This window comes from Coffea eugenioides, chromosome 2, assembly GCF_003713205.1.
Source record: "Coffea eugenioides isolate CCC68of chromosome 2, Ceug_1.0, whole genome shotgun sequence".
In the NCBI taxonomy this organism is placed as follows: domain Eukaryota; kingdom Viridiplantae; phylum Streptophyta; class Magnoliopsida; order Gentianales; family Rubiaceae; genus Coffea; species Coffea eugenioides.
The window spans coordinates 952,242-971,608 of NC_040036.1; the positions used below are offsets into that span (position 1 = coordinate 952,242).

General features: G+C 36.8%; 2 protein-coding genes across 3 annotated transcripts; one reads left to right on the forward strand and one right to left on the reverse strand.

Moving 5' to 3' along the window:
• Window positions 1-4,591: 4,591 nt before the first annotated feature.
• On the reverse strand, window positions 4,592-8,873 carry LOC113763473. 2 transcript variants are annotated; one of them, XM_027307301.1, is made up of 8 exons: window positions 8,276-8,873; window positions 7,750-7,884; window positions 7,521-7,644; window positions 6,804-7,228; window positions 6,607-6,683; window positions 6,360-6,495; window positions 5,984-6,187; window positions 4,592-5,170 (listed from the first exon to the last, which is right to left on the reverse strand). In XM_027307301.1, the coding sequence occupies exons 1-8, from the start codon at window positions 8,666-8,668 to the stop codon at window positions 5,111-5,113; spliced, it is 1,554 nt and encodes a 517-aa protein (XP_027163102.1). In that variant the 5' UTR covers window positions 8,669-8,873; the 3' UTR covers window positions 4,592-5,110. The 2 variants fall into 2 exon arrangements, with proteins under 2 accessions (XP_027163102.1, XP_027163101.1); XM_027307300.1 differs by having other exon boundaries at window positions 6,804-7,234; window positions 8,276-8,872.
• A 4,866-nt stretch (window positions 8,874-13,739) lies between these two features.
• Window positions 13,740-17,020, forward strand: LOC113763708 (histone-lysine N-methyltransferase ATXR6). Its single transcript, XM_027307609.1, has 6 exons — window positions 13,740-14,072; window positions 14,715-14,795; window positions 14,908-15,140; window positions 15,464-15,564; window positions 15,670-15,882; window positions 16,295-17,020. The coding sequence occupies exons 1-6, from the start codon at window positions 13,778-13,780 to the stop codon at window positions 16,452-16,454; spliced, it is 1,083 nt and encodes a 360-aa protein (XP_027163410.1). The 5' UTR covers window positions 13,740-13,777; the 3' UTR covers window positions 16,455-17,020.
• The last annotated feature ends 2,347 nt before the right edge of the window (window positions 17,021-19,367 follow it).

Consider the following 19,367-nt stretch of genomic DNA (forward strand, 5'->3'; position numbering starts at 1 on the left):
CTTTCCACCACTCGGTCTTAAAGCAAGAAAAAGCCACTTGATGCGAAGCTTATGTTTGTGCTTTCATGCGTTGGCTTACAATATGCATATGAGAGAGTGGAGAGAGACAACTTAGTGATAGTTTTTTATGTACTATTGGTAGACTATACTTTATTGAAGACTTCGCATACTCTAATGAAGACACCGCATGAGCATATAGATACATAATTTGTCAAACGTATACTCTTTTTTTTTTTGTCAAATTTGTCAAATGTATTGCTCAATGTTGCACTTATATAAGTGGTCTGTTTGCACCTTGCCCCAACAAAAATTTTTTTTATTTTTTTAAAAAAGATTGGATGTATTGTGAATAGGCAAAAGCTTGGGTTGATCTACAATACAGCCCATATTTTGCCATGCGAGGGTGTAATAAAATTTGGATCACAAAGTTTACATAAATCGAGTTTACCCACCAAGTGCTTTCGGTAGATCCCTTCTGACAACTGATTTCAGTCACTGGAGAATCAGCAGATGGTCAGCTTTGCTACTATTGTTATTGTTATATGGGGAAGAGACCGTCAGTTCAGGTTCAGATAGCTAGGTTCCTTGTTCTTTTGTCCATGCTAGGCTTCAACTGTTCCCATCTCCACTGTATAGCCTAATTTGCCCTGTAAGATGTCCATGTATACGAAACAATTTCCTGTCCAATGCAAGAGATGGTGTATAATTGCTTTCCTGTGAGGCCAGCAATGGATGAGAGCAAATTCAGGAGTAGTATTCATAACTAGAAGGCGCACTTGTAGTGGTTGAAAGCTCTTCCTTTATTTATGGTGCTTCTATAGCACAACCCAAAACAAGCAAACAGGACACAAGACCCTGAATGACATCTAGACTACTCCTGTACGAGTACTTATGTTCCACAGTCCACACAAAAGAGCCCTAGCTAGCTTGACTCATTCTTGAAGGAGCAGAGCAACCAACAACTTTTTCAGCTACTTAAGGTTAGATCGCTAAAGCTGAGACATATTCGAAATAATTCGTGGTCGGGTTGACAATAATTAATGTTTCGGCTGGTCTAAAATATTGAAAAATCATATTCATGTAAGTGCATTGTTAAGGAAAAGGTACGCTTACGTAATTTGAATGTGCAGCAACCCTCGACCATTAAAATCATTTTGCAGCACAATATTGACAGGCCATCTTTCCAAATTCTCCTTCACTGTCTACTTGGTTTAGAAATTAGAATCCAGGGTCATAGGGGTACAGTTTTGAAGCGGCGACGACCTCTACGTACGCTGGGAATAAGTTTTTAGTGGTTATGTTAGAGATTGGTTCTTTTTAAGACGGAAAGGATTTCCGCCTGAGTACGATGTTTTTGAGCTAACTTACCCACATCCTTTTTTTTTCTTTTCTTTTCTCTTTCTTTTTTTCTTTTTTTTTTTTTGTAGCAAAGGAAAAAGGGTAGATAACGAACTATACACTTAAGTTCTGTTTGATAAAAGTAGAATTTGAAATCTGAATATAAATTGTTGAAAGTTTTGCATTGACAAAGTCATATTTGCTTAATAACAAACTTAGCTCAAATGCTGAATTGATATATAGCACAATATGATGATTTTATTTTTAAAAAGGTTGCCTTTATTTGCGTATGGGAGAGTTTGTAAAGTATATGAGAGTGAAGATAACGAAACAATTGAAAGGTAGTGATTAAGTATATTAGTGTGTGAGTGTGTGTGTGTGTGTGTGTGTGAAGAGGAAGAGAGAAGATGTCTAACGTGCATGAGAATATGTTATGTGAGAGGGTGCTTAATCCAGCAAACTCAGTAAAATATTTTTACTTTAAAATTTTGAACAGAAAATTAAGCAGTGCTTAGTGTGTTAAATGACAATACATTTCAATGAATAAATTAATTTTCAATATTAAGTAGAGCTGTTAAATAAGTATATACCTCGGAAAATTGAGAAGTGTTAACATTGCTGGAACATAAAATTTAACAGTGTAAACTTACTTTGGAAGACATGATATACTTCCCAGAAATATAAATGAACGGGGAGTTGAATTTTGATGAAATTTTGTGATCGAAAATGGTACCGATCAACGGTGACACCACGAGCACAGCGGCTGTTGGATGCAGCCATGGCTGATGCCTCTTTCTTGGTTAGAAAAATAGAACGAAGAAAAACGAAATGTGAGAGACGTTTTTCCTTTCTTTCTCGTGGCCTTTTGGTTTAGCATTAAAATTTGTGAAGCATGAGTTTCATGCGCTTTTAATTCCAACGAAAATATAATTAGAAATGAGTCGAATGACTAAATATATGCATTTTTTTATTTGTAAAAGACGAAAAAATCATCATTTTATACGTGAGGGAGGTAAAAGGTACAAAGTCAATATGTGTAAGGGAAGAAAAATTATCATTATATATGTGAGAGACATAAAAGATATAAGAATCAATAATATGTGAGGAAATATTTTTCCTAAATTTTATTCCCTTTCTTATTTTTTTAAACTAAAAGAAGGAACAAACGTGGTAGAAAGTGTCAGCACCGAAAGAATTTAGGACCCCACATGGAACCAATGAGAAAACGAAACGTTCGGTACCGAGCAAGAATATTTGGATTTGTAGAAGTCCCGTTTGGTGCCATCAGAGCGTGTGCGGCGTGTTGAGTTGGGACATGGGACTTGGGCGGCCCTAATCAGAGCGTGTGCGGCGTGTTGAACACTGAAGAGGGGGCTGTCCGCTCCATCTATCGCCAGACATCCAACAATCTGAGGAATAATGACGGAACGTGAGCTGAGCCGCCGTCAGTCCAGTTGCTCCGCGTCAAACGCCAGGACAGAACAGCAACGAAAGTTCTCCAAATATTCTTCGTACGAGCCTAGCAGCAGGACGGAAGCCCAGGAACACGAGATCCATAGTCCCGTCCAACTTCTTATGGATAGCCATTTATTTTGTTATTATTTTATTACATTATTAACACATTTTTTTATCACTTTAAATTGAAGAGTGTGTTTAGACAGAGTATTATTCAAAATATTATTTAAAATAATTACTATAACACTTTATGTAATGTATGTATGTGAGATAAAAGAAAATAGTTGAAAATATATTTTTAAAAAAATAAATTTAAAAATGTGTTTATAATGCAAGCGAAATATTGGTTTTATTTGGCAAGCACGTTTTTGGTCAAATTTGTCTGCTACAAGTTTTTTAACAACTTTAGTTATAATAATCTCAAAAAACTTCTCAAAAATTTTAAAATATACACTTCAAAATATCCAAAAATTTACACATTTCAAAATTTTTTTCTACAACTTCTACAGTAAGTTACAATAAAATTTTAGACAAACACTCAAAAACTCACTTGCCAAACGAGGCCATTATTCGGACGCTATCTCTTCAGCATATCGAACCTGGCTGTCAAGTTTGTTGGGGGAAGGCAGGAAGGTTAAAAATAAAAATGTCTTCAGCATATTTAATAAAGTTCACCATTTTTTATTTTTTTTTTTGGGGAAAGCAAGCATTTGTTAATTGTTCTATTCACAATTCCTTTGTAACTCTTATTTTGCAGTGAATTACCGGCTAGATAAAATACTACTACTATGTAACTAAGGGAAATTAATAAGGGTGTGTTTGGATTGCAATTTTCTAAAAAAAAAAATTGTTATTTTTTTTATGGACATATTTTTCAATCAATTTTTTATCTCAAATATATCAAATCATTACAATAATTTTTTTATAAAAAAATTCAGAAAAATTCCACATTTCGTTGTTGAAGGTTCTCTCTCATTGGTCGCCGGGGAAAGGGGGAAAACAGGGAGAAGATCTGGACAAGGATACAAAAGTACTACTTAACGCCAATGTTCAACGTGAAAACAATCAAACATCCGGACAAGGATGTGCATCGAAACAAAAGACACAGCGCCACAATAAACCTTAATGAAGATGGATGCCTCCTTCTTCCACCACATTCGTCTTAACGTTTTCCTTCAAAAAAAAAAAAAAAAAACATTTGTCTTAACGTCCGAAAAGTCGATAACTTGAAAAATGATCCGACGGAGCTGGACCCACCGACCAACAAAGAGTTTCGTGTGGGTCCTTTTGCTTTTTCCCATCTCTCTATTTCTCCGAGTCCAGTCCACACATAAGCCTGTCTCTATCTTTTAAATAACACTTGCCATATTGCATAATGCTTGCCTACCAAACAAAACGCTTGTTATAGTAGGTCTTCATTGTGCTTTTGACGACATGATGTATTGCTTTGACAGAAAGTTGATCCGCAAGTCAAGCTGAATGGGCTAAGGAATACATTCTTGATTCTTCATAACCAGCTGTTTATCCATTTTAAATTATCAATCAAAAGAATAATAAGCAATGCTCCAACGCCATTATTCAACTCCATTTTCCCCCACACTATTACACATCTATAATGCTAATCCGCGCATTACAATGATCTACAAGAAGCGCCTCTCATTATTAACCAGGATTAAGCTTCCAGATAAAGCAATCCCTTCCCCACCAATCTACAGATATTAGATACACCCAGGAAACCACCGGGGGGAACAGAAGGGGAAAAAGTCAAAAACAAAATAAAAACATCCATGTCACAATATGGGAGTGTTAGACTGATAGTGAGAGTATTATTTGGACACACACCCACTTACAGAATGTAAGAGAGTAAAAGGTGATGGAGCCATTCAACGGATGTGTATGACACCAAAAAATTTACACCATCTACTTTTTACAATCCAAACAGCTACTTTTTACAATAAGTTGTTACAGGCGGACTGCTACAGAAAAGTTTTTTTTTTTTGGTGGGTTCTGGGGAGGATTGCAGCCCATTACATACGAAGTAACAAGAAGTCAATAGAACTTGAGCCAGAGAGAAGATAACAAAACTTTTATTCAGTTTTTTTTTTTCACCACTATAGAAGCACGGTTGCCTTTTGTTTGATCATCAAATCAAATGGCACTGAGCTATCCATTTAGTTTGCACGCGTTAATGAACTTCTGAACAGCACTGTCATTATTAAATCACAATGCCTTTCGTTTTATCATGGTTGCCTTTTGTTTTCTCCACGACAGAAGCATGGTTGCCTTTCGTTTGATCATCAAATCAAATGGCTTTGAGCTATTCATTTAGGTTGCACACGTTAATGAACTTCTGAACAGCATTGTGATATTGGGTTCCCTGTGACAACAGAATGTGTACAAAACTACATGTGAGCAATGCTACTGGAGATCACTTCACTAAGCCACAGATGCTGAATGTTTTATCCACACAATTTAACTCAAATTTCAGCTTAAATATCAGTACTCATGCAATAAATGGAGGGTTATGGAAGCTCTGTATAACAGGAATTTCAGATGAAAAATGCTGTGCATTGAACCAAGACTGGTATGATACTACTGACTAAAGATGGGTTCTAAACTCTATCCACAAGATTGCAACTCCATGCACATGCACATCCCGTCATGTTTTGGGAGCACTACAGCTACTAAAACCAAACGCAGCAGACACAGCTTCCAGCAAAGATAGAGCAGGAGGATATGGTATGAATTATACAATACACTATGCAATAGAGAAGTTTCTGCTTTAACCATAGAAAGGATCCAAATTAAGGAACAGCATCCTGAATCCATTGAAATGAACTCAGTGATCAAATTAAAACAAGTAAAGATGGCATTTTCGGCACAATGCAATGTACATGTATCTTCATTTGAAGGAAAGATAAAAAAAATAATAAACAATATCTTACAAACAAAAATTCCTTAATCAAGAAAATGCTGGAATGGAATCCACTGTTGCACTAACACACAAGACCTCCATAGAATCAGAACTTTGCAGGTTGATTGCTTCAAAGTTATGAAGTAGATCTTGACATAGATGAAAGAGATAATAAAACAAAAAAGAAGGGGAGCGCCCCCGCGCCCTGCGCGCCGGGGGGGGGGGGGGGGGGGATATGAGATGGAACCCAAAAAATGCATTTAAAAAAAAAAATACCTCCCAGTAAAGTTGATTGCAGTCCACACACTGCCAAAACTCTAGATTCTTGTTAAACAAGCAGTTGGGAATCACTTGGAATCCTTTGGCAGCTTCCACAGCCTCTTCAGTTGTTAAGGGTTTTTGGATGAACTTCCCATTGCATTTAGTGCACCTTGACATTAGCTGATGCTCGCAAATTTCCAGTTGAAAAGTTTTGATTACCTGCAGTCAACCAATTTTCATTCTCCAGGAGATGGCACTAAAAATGTAACATTAACCTTGATGGGCGAACAATAAAAAAAATGAATATCAAAATTGTTGTTTCCTGTTGTTTGGATAAGAAGTAGGGTTGGGGAAAGCTGAATTATATTCCCAAAAAATGTTGGAGATCTACCTCAAGTAGCTGTTGATTTTTCAGAAGACTTTTGACCATGTATATTTGATGTTTTATCAGATAGTTATGTGTCAAAAGCTTCGCATCCCGAGTTAAAAGCACCCTCTTTTCCTTGTTTGCTTGGTCTATCAAATCCCTGAAAAAAAAAATGAAAAGCAGTTAAGGAACCGTGTCTCCATTTTCTGCTGCTGATACATACTCCAAAACTTCTTTTGAAAATCACCAAGATCGTTCATTGAACAATCACCTAGTTCCAGGATTCTTTGAATGCGGAATAGCAGCATCTATCCCAACGCAACGTAAATGCTTTGCTAAGCCTTCCACCTATACATACAGGAGTACACACCAGGACCATCACGTACCATCATCTAGTTAACCTTAACAAAATCTAAGCAAAAAAGTTTCAGCTACTACAAATTGAAAAGAAGAACCTTTCCAACTCACCATCACATCACAGAGAAATTTGGGGCATCCATCACCACCCACTGAAAGATCCCATGGGGGAGGCCCTTGCCAATCATCAACACTTTGCACGAGTCTTTCTTTGTAAGTCATCCCTGCAGATGACCTTTTTCCTTTCTTCTTGGACATTTTAGGTTTCCTGTCAGAGTCCTTCAACAAAATTTTGTCACCATATTTTCTAGCAATACGCAAGAGGATGACATCCATTTCTTTGGTAAATCCACTTGATTTCTCAGAGGCTTTAGCCTCAATAGCAGGAATTCTACCTGGGAACTCAGACATAGTAGCTCGAATCACATTAGAAGCTTCAGAGACATTTTTCCTTAGGACCGTCTGACAACAATTAGAAATCTCAAGAATCTGCTTCAACCCAAGGTTAAAGTTCGATGACCTATGAAAAGAATTCCCTGCAACTAATAGCCCAATATATTAATACCAGATAACCTAAGAAAGCATTGATACAGATAAGAAATCAAGAACATGAGATTTTTGTCTATACACAATTAAGAAAGCTCAATGAGAAAAATGATAATTTATCTGCGTTGAAATAAACCTCAATGGTTCATGCGTCCACACATCATATTAACAGTCAACAGACACTTGAAAGTAGCTATGCATTTAACTTCAAAGGTGACCTCTACATGATGAGATTAACCCAAGAATGTACAGTAGCGAATAGTCACATTAAGGGCGCCCAACCTTCTTTCTCAACCTTTGCTTGGAAGACATTAAATATATCAAGCAAACACTGAGCATCAGCAGCTGCATACGCTTTTTGCTCTTCGCTAAGAGGACGGTGCGACCAATCACTGCATTGAAGTTCCTAAAGCATATGCATCACACTATGTAAATTCCCGAAAATGCAATCAAACACAATAATAAAACTTGAGAATGGAGCCAATGGCAAAGCCGTTGGTAATGTTCGAACCTTTGAAAGTGAAACACCCAGCACTTCTTGGCAAATGGTTGCCAAGCTCTTGCTTTGTTTTGGTACCTTTCTTCCTGAAGATTGCTTGTGCTGTAGATGGCTGTACACACTTGTAATATCTAGAAAAGGCTCCACCTATTCTGACCAATTATCAGTGAAATGGTATCACAAATTATATCAACGCAAAAGGGTAACTGCAAGTCTGCAACATCGTTAATCTAACCTATTTCATCCTCTGAACTATGTTCTCTACCAAGAAAACAAGTAAAAGCCACGTACAATCCAGAAAAATAACAACAATGTCAGCCAAAAAAAATTCGCTATATAGCAGGAGCAATTTTGGTCCAAATAACGTGCATGAGAAAAATCCCACCCTTTTAAAAAGCATGTATTACCTTCATCAGCCAAAAATTGAAAAAATAAATGCATTACCTTGACCAGCCAAAAACTCAAACATAAAAGAGGTGAAAAGTATAGACAGAATTTGGAGGGGAAAGAGAAAAAGTACAATGAAAACCGTACTCACCCTATCGAAACCAGGATCGCAGCCTTGAGAACAGAAAGTGGACGATAAATATACCAAGTCTTGTTTGAACCTAAAACCTAATTTGAGAATATCATGGGATACAAATGCGTTGCTCAATAATTCGTAGATTGAGGGAAGAGGAAGTACGGATAGGTCGAGAAGGAAGACCGGCGACTCGTTGGAGTCCGGGAATAGTCGGCATGCGATTTGGAGGAGAGAGACCGTGGGAAAGGTGGATTGGCGGCTGCGGTGGGGCTTCCATTCGGCGTCGATTCCGACGACAGCGGAGTGAGTCAGACACCAACTCAGGTGGGTGAACTCGGGCGAATCGGTACAAGAGACCCAGTAAATACTGCTACTAGTAAGTTTCGGCTTTTCGCCCGTGGATTCCATTGATGACGGATCTTCCAAAGCAGACTGGACAGTAATACTGTAATAGGTAGGACTGTAGGAGCACTCCTGCCAACAATTACTAGTATTAAGAGTGATTTACAACATCTCCGGCCCTACCCAAACTACTCTTAATTGGTGGTTGTGGGCCGTTGAATCCGTTCGGCCTTGGGCCTTCTTCTTTTTTTATAATCGCTTTGTTATTTGCAATACCGGAGTTGAATATCTTCACAATTCTTTAGTGAATAGTGGTATCAAAGCCACATCGGTTCGGGGGGGTTTGGGGTTTGGGTTTATTAAGGTCTGCGGGAGCCTTCAAAAGTTGCCGGCTTTTGAAGGTTTCTCGCAGGTCAACTTTAGTAACGAAAAAGTCTGAGTTTCTCAGTCATCGGAAAAAGACAGAAACCTCGGGGAGGTGATCTCTCCATTTCAGTGGGTGTCTGGGGGGTCTTTACTTCTTAGCAGCGGGGCACCCCTGTGGGGTTTCTATCCCACATCGGTTCGGGGGGGTTTGGGGTTTGGGTTTATTAAGGTCTGCGGGAGCCTTCAAAAGTTGCCGGCTTTTGAAGGTTTCTCGCAGGTCAACTTTAGTAACGAAAAAGTCTGAGTTTCTCAGTCATCGGAAAAAGGTATCAAAGCCCTCGACAAGATTTCTGGTTCATTGGTTAATGAATTTAGAAGGAAATAAGTATTATAAAGAAGCATATAGACATTTTTAGAATTATCATCACGAACCTAAAGGTTTTACAAAATATTTGGCTCTATTTGGATCCACTAGTTTTTCAAAAATTAGTTTTTCAAATACTATAAAATTTTTTAAAAAGTACTCTAAAAAGTAGTCTAAATTTTTTAAAATATTCAAAAAATATCCTAAAATATATTTTTAAAATGCTACTATTCTTAAAATATTTCAAAATTTTTTAAAAAAATATTCTAAAATATACTCTAAAAACTCTGCCACAGTAAAATTTTTCAAAAACAGTTAATCCAAACGGAGCCTTAGGTATAGACAGTGAAAATAGACATAAGAGGGAAATTTGTTAATAGTAGTCCTAATTTGTTAGGAACAAATTACTATGTGCTAGACATATCTCTGTTGGAGTGCTTGGTGAATGAGCTCAAGGGATAGAATTTAAGAAACAATGAAGTAAGGGTAAAGGAAATTTGAATTCAAGGTTTTCTAGTTTTTATGGTCTCAATCTTTAATTATTAAATCAAAATCTTTTCAACACTCATGCTTATAATTTGGTAAACTATCATACAAATCATTCAATGAAAATGAAAGTATTAGATATTGTCCCATAGCATTCTTCATTTATAGATTAAGTTTCAAATTTATTAACTTTTGATTAGAATAAAACATATTCCACTTCTAAACCAAACAAATAAGGGGCTGTTTGGTTAAAGGATTTGAAAATCACATAATGGCATAAACCCCTTATTTGTTGCTTCGGTTAAGCCTATTAGAATGTAATTTTTTGAATCATTTCTAAAAAATGGGACTTATCCCATTCCCGAACAAATTGGGAGGTTTTGGACAAAACTCTCAACTAATTCCCCCGGACAACATTTATGACGGACCTACCCATCACATACAAAACTCCTCTACCCTCTCTTTCTCTCCATCATACGCCGCTTTTTTTGTTCTTATTTTTTATCAGTTTTCCTATCTCTTCTTCTTCATCATATAGTCCTCATCTGTAATCCAAAATCTCTTGAAAAAAAAAGATCTAAAGTAAATGTAAATAGATTAATAGTGGGCAAATATCTTCAGTGGGTAAATTATTCAACAAGATCTCCATGAGAAAGATCTCTAAAAAAAATTGAAAAAAACCCTCCACCCAAATTTCTCTTATAATTAATACTAAGGTAGAATTTACGATTTGAAAAAATTGCGGAAATGCTAACTGGAAAACAACCAATTCAGTCTCCATGACGGGATGACATGGTTGATCTCCCAAGGTGGGTCCAATCAGTTGTCAGGAAGGAATGGACAGCCGAAGTTTTTGATGTCGAGTTGATGAGGTTCCAAAATATTGAAGAAGAAATTATGCAAATGCTGCAAATAGCCATGGCATGTGTTGCCAAGGTGCCAGACATGCGACCAAACATGGATGAAGCAGTTAGGATGATTGAAGAGGTCCGACAATCTGACTTGGAGAATCGGCCATCTTCAGAAGAGAACAAATCCAAGGACTAAACTGTGCAGACCCCCTCTGACTTCTTGGAGGCTCTCATTGTTTACGTTTTTTGCGGTTTCCCGTTTGTTTTTTGAAAGGATACTCTGTTCTTATAATTGAGAAAAATCATAAAGAGTCGGTATTTTATTGGAAAATGAGTTTATTTTTATTTTATCCGATAAATAAATTTGTTTATGAAAAAATGGGTACTCTGTTCTTATAATGGAGGAAATCGATAAAGAGCTGATTTTTTATGGGAAAGTGATACTTTACAAAAAGTGACCGCGATTTGGTTTATGAAATTACCTCAAACCAAAATTTAGAATGAATTTGTTTGTTTTGAAACCTTAAGGGAGTGTCAGAAACCTCAATAGAGGTTTTTGCAATTAACCATTTATTTTATAAGAATTGTTATACCATGGGTATATTTGAAATTTAATTGCATTTAATTCCGAAACACTCATTAAACCAAGTATCAGGAATTGGAATGATGCTAATTCCAATGTGTGAACCAAACTAGATATTGGAATGAAAAGTTTAATTCCAAAACCAGAGTCTATGATTCCATTTCAATTTTCGATTCTAATATGTGAAACAAGCACCTCTTAAGAAAAATAGGACCAAAACCCAAACTCAGGACGAGACTCATGATTCCGAAACCAAACACCTCCTAAATATAATATATATTACATATTAAATATAGTTATTATTATATATTATTATATTTAAAATAATAATTATTATAATTATATAACTTATTAATATTACATACATGTATATATTATAATTATATGCACATATAATATACATTTATAAATATACATATATATTATAAATATAATATTATATAATAATAATAAATTTATAATATATATTATATAAGTATAATTATATTTAACTAAATAATTATAATATATAATTATATAATACAATAACATCATTATTATAAGTTTGTAACTAATTAAATTAAATATTATATATATAATTAATTATAATTATACAAATGCTATAAAATAAATACATAATTATAATTATATAATATATAAATATTAATTGTACTCATATTTTATATAAGTATAATGCATATTAATATTAGATATAGTAATTATTATATATTATTGTATTTAAAATAATAAATAATATTATAATTACAATAATTATAATTGGATTTGTTTCTTGGAATCAAACTTGGGAATCGGACAAAACCCACCAAAATACTTGGGAATGGAGAAACACCAAATTTTTAGAAATCATTCTAAGATTTCAATTCCCATTCCAGTGAACCAAACACCATTTATGGGGTTCATTCCATTCCCCGAATTCGATACCCTCTTACCAAACGCCCCCTTAGTTGACCCTTTCGTCCTTTTTCTAGTCTTTTGCTTCCTTTCTGTAATACTCATTTGAGCAGGGCAATAATGTCATTGCATAATTGATTCCTTTAAAAGAGGATGTTTGCCATGATATTATGATTGTTCGCATTTATGGGTTTTGTAAGAGGTGCAAGAATACAATTATACAAGTAATAAATGCGTTCGAATGACTTATGACTTTTCTTATTCTCTCGAAGAAAATGTGAGATATGCTACTACTGCTAAGTTGCTAGTGTTACCTGCATTTGACACTAAATTTTTTTTTCCTATTTTTTTAGTATTAACTTTTCCTACACCGATAGTATATACAATGTTAGCGTTGGATGAATGACAACTATGTAAAATTCAATTTTTGCACATATATCATGAATCAAACGGTGATAGTATATACACTATCGATGTATATAAAGATTTACTCTTTTTTTTTATGACACTAAAGTGTTTCGTCTGTAGAGGGACATGAAAGTGATTCTCCAGGGTCCAAATTATCTCTGGTTGTAGGTGCAGTCTAGTAAATGATTCAGATTAAATCGCAACAACCTGATTTGAAACTATTCATTTTATTTATTTATTTTCCTAATTTTGAGATTGACAACCCAACTGGGTCGGACTGATATCGTCCACATCCATCAGACTATGTGGTTTCACTGAATCTTGATTAGGGTTGTCAACAGATCGGATTTGGATTCGGACCCAATAAATTTTTTTGGGTTTGGATTGAAAAATAATCCAATACTCAAATTTGGATCCCGACCCGTTAACTCTAATAAAAAAAAAGGGTCGGATATAAAATATGGGATTCTGACCCGAATTCAAACAATATATTAATAATTATAAAATACAAATATTTCTAAATAAATTATTTTACCAAATTAATAATTTAGTAATAATTTTATAGATTAATTTGTGGTCAGTTTTGAATTGAATATTGTGAGTTATTTGTGATTTAGTTTTGTAATTTGATTTGTTTAAATTTGGAGATTGATTGTGTGATTGACTTTGAATTTAATTTCGGACCTTTTAGACCCGGACCTTTCGAACCTGGTTTCGAAACTCTAAAATCAAGATTCATCGGATATACGGGTCGAATTTGAATCTACTCAAAAAACGAGTTTGAGTAAAAAATTTTCATTTTTGACCCGAACCCGCTCACACTCCTAATCTTGATTCGTTTCTTCAAAGGCCGTCTTCAGGCATGGCCTTGGATCGTGGAAGGCATTTATTACAAGTAGAAACGTTAATAAAGCCCAAACCCAATAACCAAAGTGAATTGCGAATACGAAACGGTCAAGGAAACAGTCCACCTCGGAACCTCCACAGTCCACACCCGGCCCACTGGCTGAAGGCTGATACCACAACTTCTCACCAGGTTGGCGCCAAGCACCATTTTCCCGCGAAACCAAATTCGCGCGCCAAATCATTTCCTTCCCGGTTCCTCAAATCTTCCAAAACCTCCGCTACGCCATCCTAAGTCCTAACCCTTATTTTATTGTCACTATTTCACGCTGCCTACGTAAACAACCCAAGAAGAAGGGAGCTGTGACTTGGGAGTGAAAACAATGGTTTCTTCAACAAGACTGGTGCTGAGGAAAAGGACCCAAGCTCCCATCCCAGTTTCCGTATTACCCGGATCTAAAAAGAGATCCAGATCAAAGAAAGGAGGAGCAGAAGAACAAGAAGATTACAGCAATGTGTGCTGCGAGAAATGTGGGTCTGGTGAGGATGCTGACGAGCTTCTGTTATGTGACAAATGTGATCGTGGGTTTCACCTATTTTGCCTCAGGCCTATCATCGCATCCGTCCCTAAACGCTCCTGGTTTTGTCCCTCTTGCTCCAATAACAAAAGGCTCACCAGTATGTCTTTTTTTTTTCCCTATTAAAAGTTTATTTTTTTTGCAATATATGGAAGCAAATTCAAGCATTCATGCTATTTACTCAAGATGTCTACTTCCCTACTCCCCACCTTCCGGTTTCATCCCAATTAATAGATTCCTTAGATTCTGAAATTTGTATATCAGAATTGCTGATAGCCTTTTCAAGTTGTACCAGACTTTCCATGTTTTGTTTTTGACGTTTAGTGGTAAGTATGGGATTCTGTCGACCGAGTTGCTTGTTTAGATCTCACCAGTTTCAAAGGGGTGGGGCTGGGGGGGTGGATGTTGGTCATTAGTTCATTAGCATTTGCCATCAGTGTGCTTGTAAAATCTGTAAAAGTTTCTTCTCCGGGCTGTCAAAAGCCAACTTTTTTTTTTGTTTTGGAAAATTATGCCCGTAGAAATGATATAAATCGATGATATACTACTTAATAAGTGAGCTAAAATTAAGAGCGAGTTTAAACCTGAGAATATCAAAGTAGTCCTATTAGAAGTATAACCCATTTTGATTAGTGTTGTGCAAGTTTTTGCCACAATAATGTGTGTATTAGTTTCCATTAGCAAATGCTTTACAGACCATATAATCGGACATACTTACTCCTGCTCTGTAATGTATGTGCAGCTTTTCCTCTTGTACAAACGAAAATTGTAGATTTCTTTCGGATTCAGAGGTCTTCACTATCAGCTGAAGCACCTGGTCAAGGTACAACGCATCCCTATGTCCCGCAGGCGTAACCTCTCTTTTGTTCAGCGTCTGCTCTCTTCAAATGTTAATGAATATACTATTATTCGTTACTGTTTATACAATATTCTAGACGGCAGAAAGAGAAGAAAGCGCACTGGCAGCAGTTTAGTCATGTCAAAGAAAAGAAGGAAGCTGTTGCCTTTCAATCCCAGCGAGGATCCTGCAAGGAGATTGGAGCAAATGGCATCGCTGGCCACAGCATTGATAGCAACAGGGACAGAATTCAGTAATGAGCTCACTTACATGCCTGGGATGGCCCCAAGATCTGCCAATCTTGCTAAACATGAACGAGAAGGAATGCAGGTTGGATGTTTTAAATCAACTCTACTATGTTAGATAATTAGAACCCGTATGAACTTGTTATCAGCATTTAGAAATGGGTGCCTTTTTTCATTACACGGACGCAAGATATTAAAGCCAGCATGAAATTCGTAGTTTTGATAATGATGTCTCAAATATGCTTTTTGGTTAGCGTCTTTTGTTCTCCATCAGTGAAATTTTATAAGTCCGATGGATGTCTAATAGTAAGCAATCTGTAAACATGCTACTTGATTCAGTCTTATTTACATTAAAGACTGAAGCTTGAGTTGTGTACAAATATGAAACTTAGAATTTACAAATTGCAGGTTATATCCAAGGAAGATAGCCAGACCTTGAATTTGTGCAAGGCTATGATGCGAAGAGGGGAATGGCCTCCCCTTATGGTTGTGTTTGATTCTTTAGAAGGGTGAGTTTAGCGAGAATTTGATTGTCTTTCTACTGGAAACATATGCAACCAGGTTTTGCATTCTGGGAGATTTACACTCATTTGAGAAATTGATGATCTTAACAGATTCACCGTGGAAGCAGATAGATTTATAAGGGATTTGACAATCATTACGGAGTATGTTGGGGATGTTGATTACTTGAAAAATAGAGAAAACGATGAAGGTGATAGCATGATGACCCTTCTTTCTGCAGCCGATCCATCAAAAAGCCTCGTAATCTGTCCGGACAAGCGTAGTAATATTGCTCGCTTTATTAATGGCATCAACAATCACACACCGTACGTTTATTTCGCTATCTAACTCGTACTTCTTTCCTGAGCTCATTCTCTAGTCTCTAGGATATAATAAAATCAATGGCAATCAAATTATCAGCAGCCAGGTGCTTTATCTGCATTCTAGGATGTTTTAAAGCACCATATTAGATATAATGCTCGTTAAGTTTTGATGCCTAATTGATCTATTTAAAGATCACATAATTTAAACGGTTATCTTGCTTGCTCCGACTGTCAGAAACTCGGTGCATCGCCACAAGACATTAGAGACACTCAAGTATCAAACTTAACCCCTTTTCTTCTTCTTTTTTTTTTTTTTGGGGGGGGGGGGGGGGTGTTGGGTATGAAAGGCATCCGCTGTTTATTGTTCAGGTCTACCTTGAAAATGCTGACAAGTATTTACGATCCTGTGATGCAGGGATGGCAAGAAGAAGCAGAATGTAAAATGCGTGAGATATGATGTGAATGGAGAGTGTCGGGTCTTACTGATTGCGAGCAGAGATATAGCAAAAGGGGAGAGGTTGTACTACGATTACAATGGCTACGAACATGAATACCCGACAGAGCACTTTGTCTGACTTCCCACCATCAACTGCTTTTCAACTCAACCTCCTCCCGTTCGTCTGATTTACTCAAGATGGAAATATGATGATTTTTCCAACCAAACATGCATCCAGTCACCAGTTAAATTGCGCAATCTTGCTTTTCAGATTTTTCAAAGAAGGAAGGGGACCGGCGATGAAGAAGATGAGGAAAAGGGGCGGTGAAAACGCACTTGGGTGAAAAGTGTGGAGCAGCGTTTACCGATCCCCCCCAGGGTGGGAAATGGTTACTTTAATAGACAGAAAATCTTTTTGCTGGGATGGAAGCTCGACTCTTTGTTTTGGTCTTCTCTTTTCTGTGCAAGTGCGCTCTTGCACAGGTTGAAGTGGCCGGCCTAAGTCTAGGACCTGGGTAGGTTTTGAAATTTTCCCTACTCAGGAATGAGCCAATATTATTGAGAGATTAGGAGAAGTCATGGGAGGATGCCGTGCGGTCCTAGTTCAGTTTGGCGGGGGGCAACTTTGATGAAGCGCGCAATTTTGCAGCAAAACATTCTGCTTCTGACAATCCATGGAATGGAAACAAAAAAATGTTAGGTGTCTGTCGCAAGATGTAGAGCAATGAAAATGTAGTTTAATTAAACAAATAAAACAACTGAAAAAACATACTCTAGTACTTCGAGAACACATATAATGTACTTCGACATGATAAAAACAACTGGAGCAGTATTGTTTCTGTTCTGTTATGATAATCAACAGCAAGGAACAAAAATCTCTTCAGTTTTTTATGTTTTGGGTAGTGCACAAAAGATGTTCTTTGTTTCCTAGTATAATGCATTGAAGATGAATGTGGATGTCCAGGCTCTTTTGTGTCTTGGGCCCGGTTGTGTCTGGAGACTTCAACAGTGTTTGTTTTTGTTCCCTCGTACCTTTCTTGACAACCTGGGCTGGTTCTAACACTATGGTTCCGGAACCGACCTTTCCAACACATACCTAAGAAGAAAGCATATTAGGCCGTGAGTAAATGCGGCACATCTTTCCTGGTTCTTTTCAGGTCCAATGCTCCCTTCGCTCTTACGAAAGAAAGACAAAAGGGCTCACGGTATCATATTATCCGATGCCCGACTGCGTAAAACTCGTCTCGTGCCCAAGTCCATCTCGAGAAATCTCCGATCTCTTTTAGTTTCCTCTTCTTTGTCCAACTTTCCTCCAGCATTCAATTAAGCAAAGGGTACCTCAAATACGAATAGACCCCAGGGAGGGTGGGACAAACCGTCCGGTGAATCACCATTCATAACTAGAAACAACTACATGGCAATGCAACAGGACCACCCTAGGGCTCTGAAAAAATATGAGGACAGGGTGGTCCAAGCATAGGCCTTGCAACATAATAAATCGCCGTTTAACTCGAATTCAATCCTTATGCAGAGGCGCAACAGAGGACGAGAGCATCAATAGCTTTTGGATCAGAGCTACCCCCACAAGCAGTCGTCCCACCATTGCTGTTCTGATTCTTTTCTTATGCAGGTACACATGCTGATATACACAATAGAAGCCCCCTTTGTCTGTCCAAATAAGTACTACATATTGTTGAAACAAAATTAACAACGTAACCCACCGACGGACGGTGTGACTTTAAAACGTTATCACAAAACAAGTGTTAGTTACTAATTATTGCTTGTATTCTCATCTATCATGCCACTGAAACGCCATCATGTTTTCTAATGCAACAAGTTTCCTAATATATCAAGTTTGGTTTGCCTAAGTTGTATAATGTTACTAACTTATAACCAGTGTTGTTAGACTCGAATTGGACCGGTCGGTTCGATTGGCCCGACTGTGAAATTGGCCTTCTTTTTGAACTGGTTTGTAGCATAAAATTGTGGGAAAATCGTTCAAAACGTCCATTATATTTTACAAGATGACTTTTTTCGTCCCTCACTTTTAAAAGTATAATTTTACGTCTCTTACAAATTCACATTGACCAAATTTGGTCTCTACCTAGGCTTTCGACTAGTTTTTTGCCGGAATCCACCACGTGACTTGCATGTGATCATTTTTTAAGGGCAAAATTGTCAAATCTAATTTTTACATAATTTGATTTATAGTCTCTCACATTTCAAAAAATGAATTTTTTCATCCCTCACATTTTTTAAAATGAATTTTTTGTCCTTAAAATATAATCACGTGCAAGGCACGTAGTGAATTCTGACCAAAAACTAGTCGGAAACCTAAGTAGGGACCAAATTTGACCAATGCGAATTTGTAAGGGACGTAAAATTACATTTTTAAAAGCAAGGGACGAAAAAAGTTATTTTGCAAAATGTGAGGGACGTTTTGAACGATTTTCCCTAAAATTGTTTTGGTCAAAATCATAAAAAATCAGCTAAACCAATGACCCGATTCGACTAATTGATCCGGTTCTCAAACTTTTCTTTCTTCTTTTCTCCAAACATAATTTGAGTTACTTAAATTGTAACACTTTCATTTATTAATAGGAAAAATATAACAAAAAAATTAATTTCAATATTTTTTAAACTTTTAAAAAATAAAATAATTATAGCATCATGCTCATGTCAGCAGATTTTTATAAACGGTCCGATCAATCCGACTAGTTGACCCTAATAGTTTAACCGAGTCGCTATCCGATCCGAGATGAACCACATTGCTTATAACCCAAGTAGGCTGTCTATAGTTTCTGGAAAAAAAAAAACACAAGTAGGCCAAGTACTAACTTATGAAAATCGTGTTCCTTCGGAAAAAACTTATAACCCAAGTAGGCCACACCTCCACAACAATTAATGGTCCCATTTCTGAGTTTGCTACGTAAACATGGTACTTTTTCACTTGCTTCGGCCATTACAGAAAAGTGTCAGCAACCAAATATTTTGCTTCAGAAGCCTCCCGCCCAGCCCCAGGCACGCATGATAATCAAGCACCTCCATCGTC

Excerpts from the sequence above, each read along its gene's own strand:
- LOC113763473 (XM_027307300.1), bottom strand. The coding sequence starts at position 8,668 with ATGGAATCCACGGGCGAAAAGCCGAAACTTACTAGTAGCAGTATTTAC. Across the intron at positions 7,235-7,520 it reads AGCAAAGGTTGAGAAAGAAG|TTGCAGGGAATTCTTTTCAT; the intron begins GTTGGGCGCCCT and ends TTGGGCTATTAG. Across the intron at positions 6,188-6,359 it reads AAAATCAACAGCTACTTGAG|GTAATCAAAACTTTTCAACT; the intron begins GTAGATCTCCAA and ends GGTTGACTGCAG.
- LOC113763708 (XM_027307609.1), top strand. The coding sequence starts at position 13,778 with ATGGTTTCTTCAACAAGACTGGTGCTGAGGAAAAGGACCCAAGCTCCC. Across the intron at positions 14,073-14,714 it reads CAATAACAAAAGGCTCACCA|CTTTTCCTCTTGTACAAACG; the intron begins GTATGTCTTTTT and ends ATGTATGTGCAG. Across the intron at positions 15,883-16,294 it reads GGCATCAACAATCACACACC|GGATGGCAAGAAGAAGCAGA; the intron begins GTACGTTTATTT and ends CCTGTGATGCAG.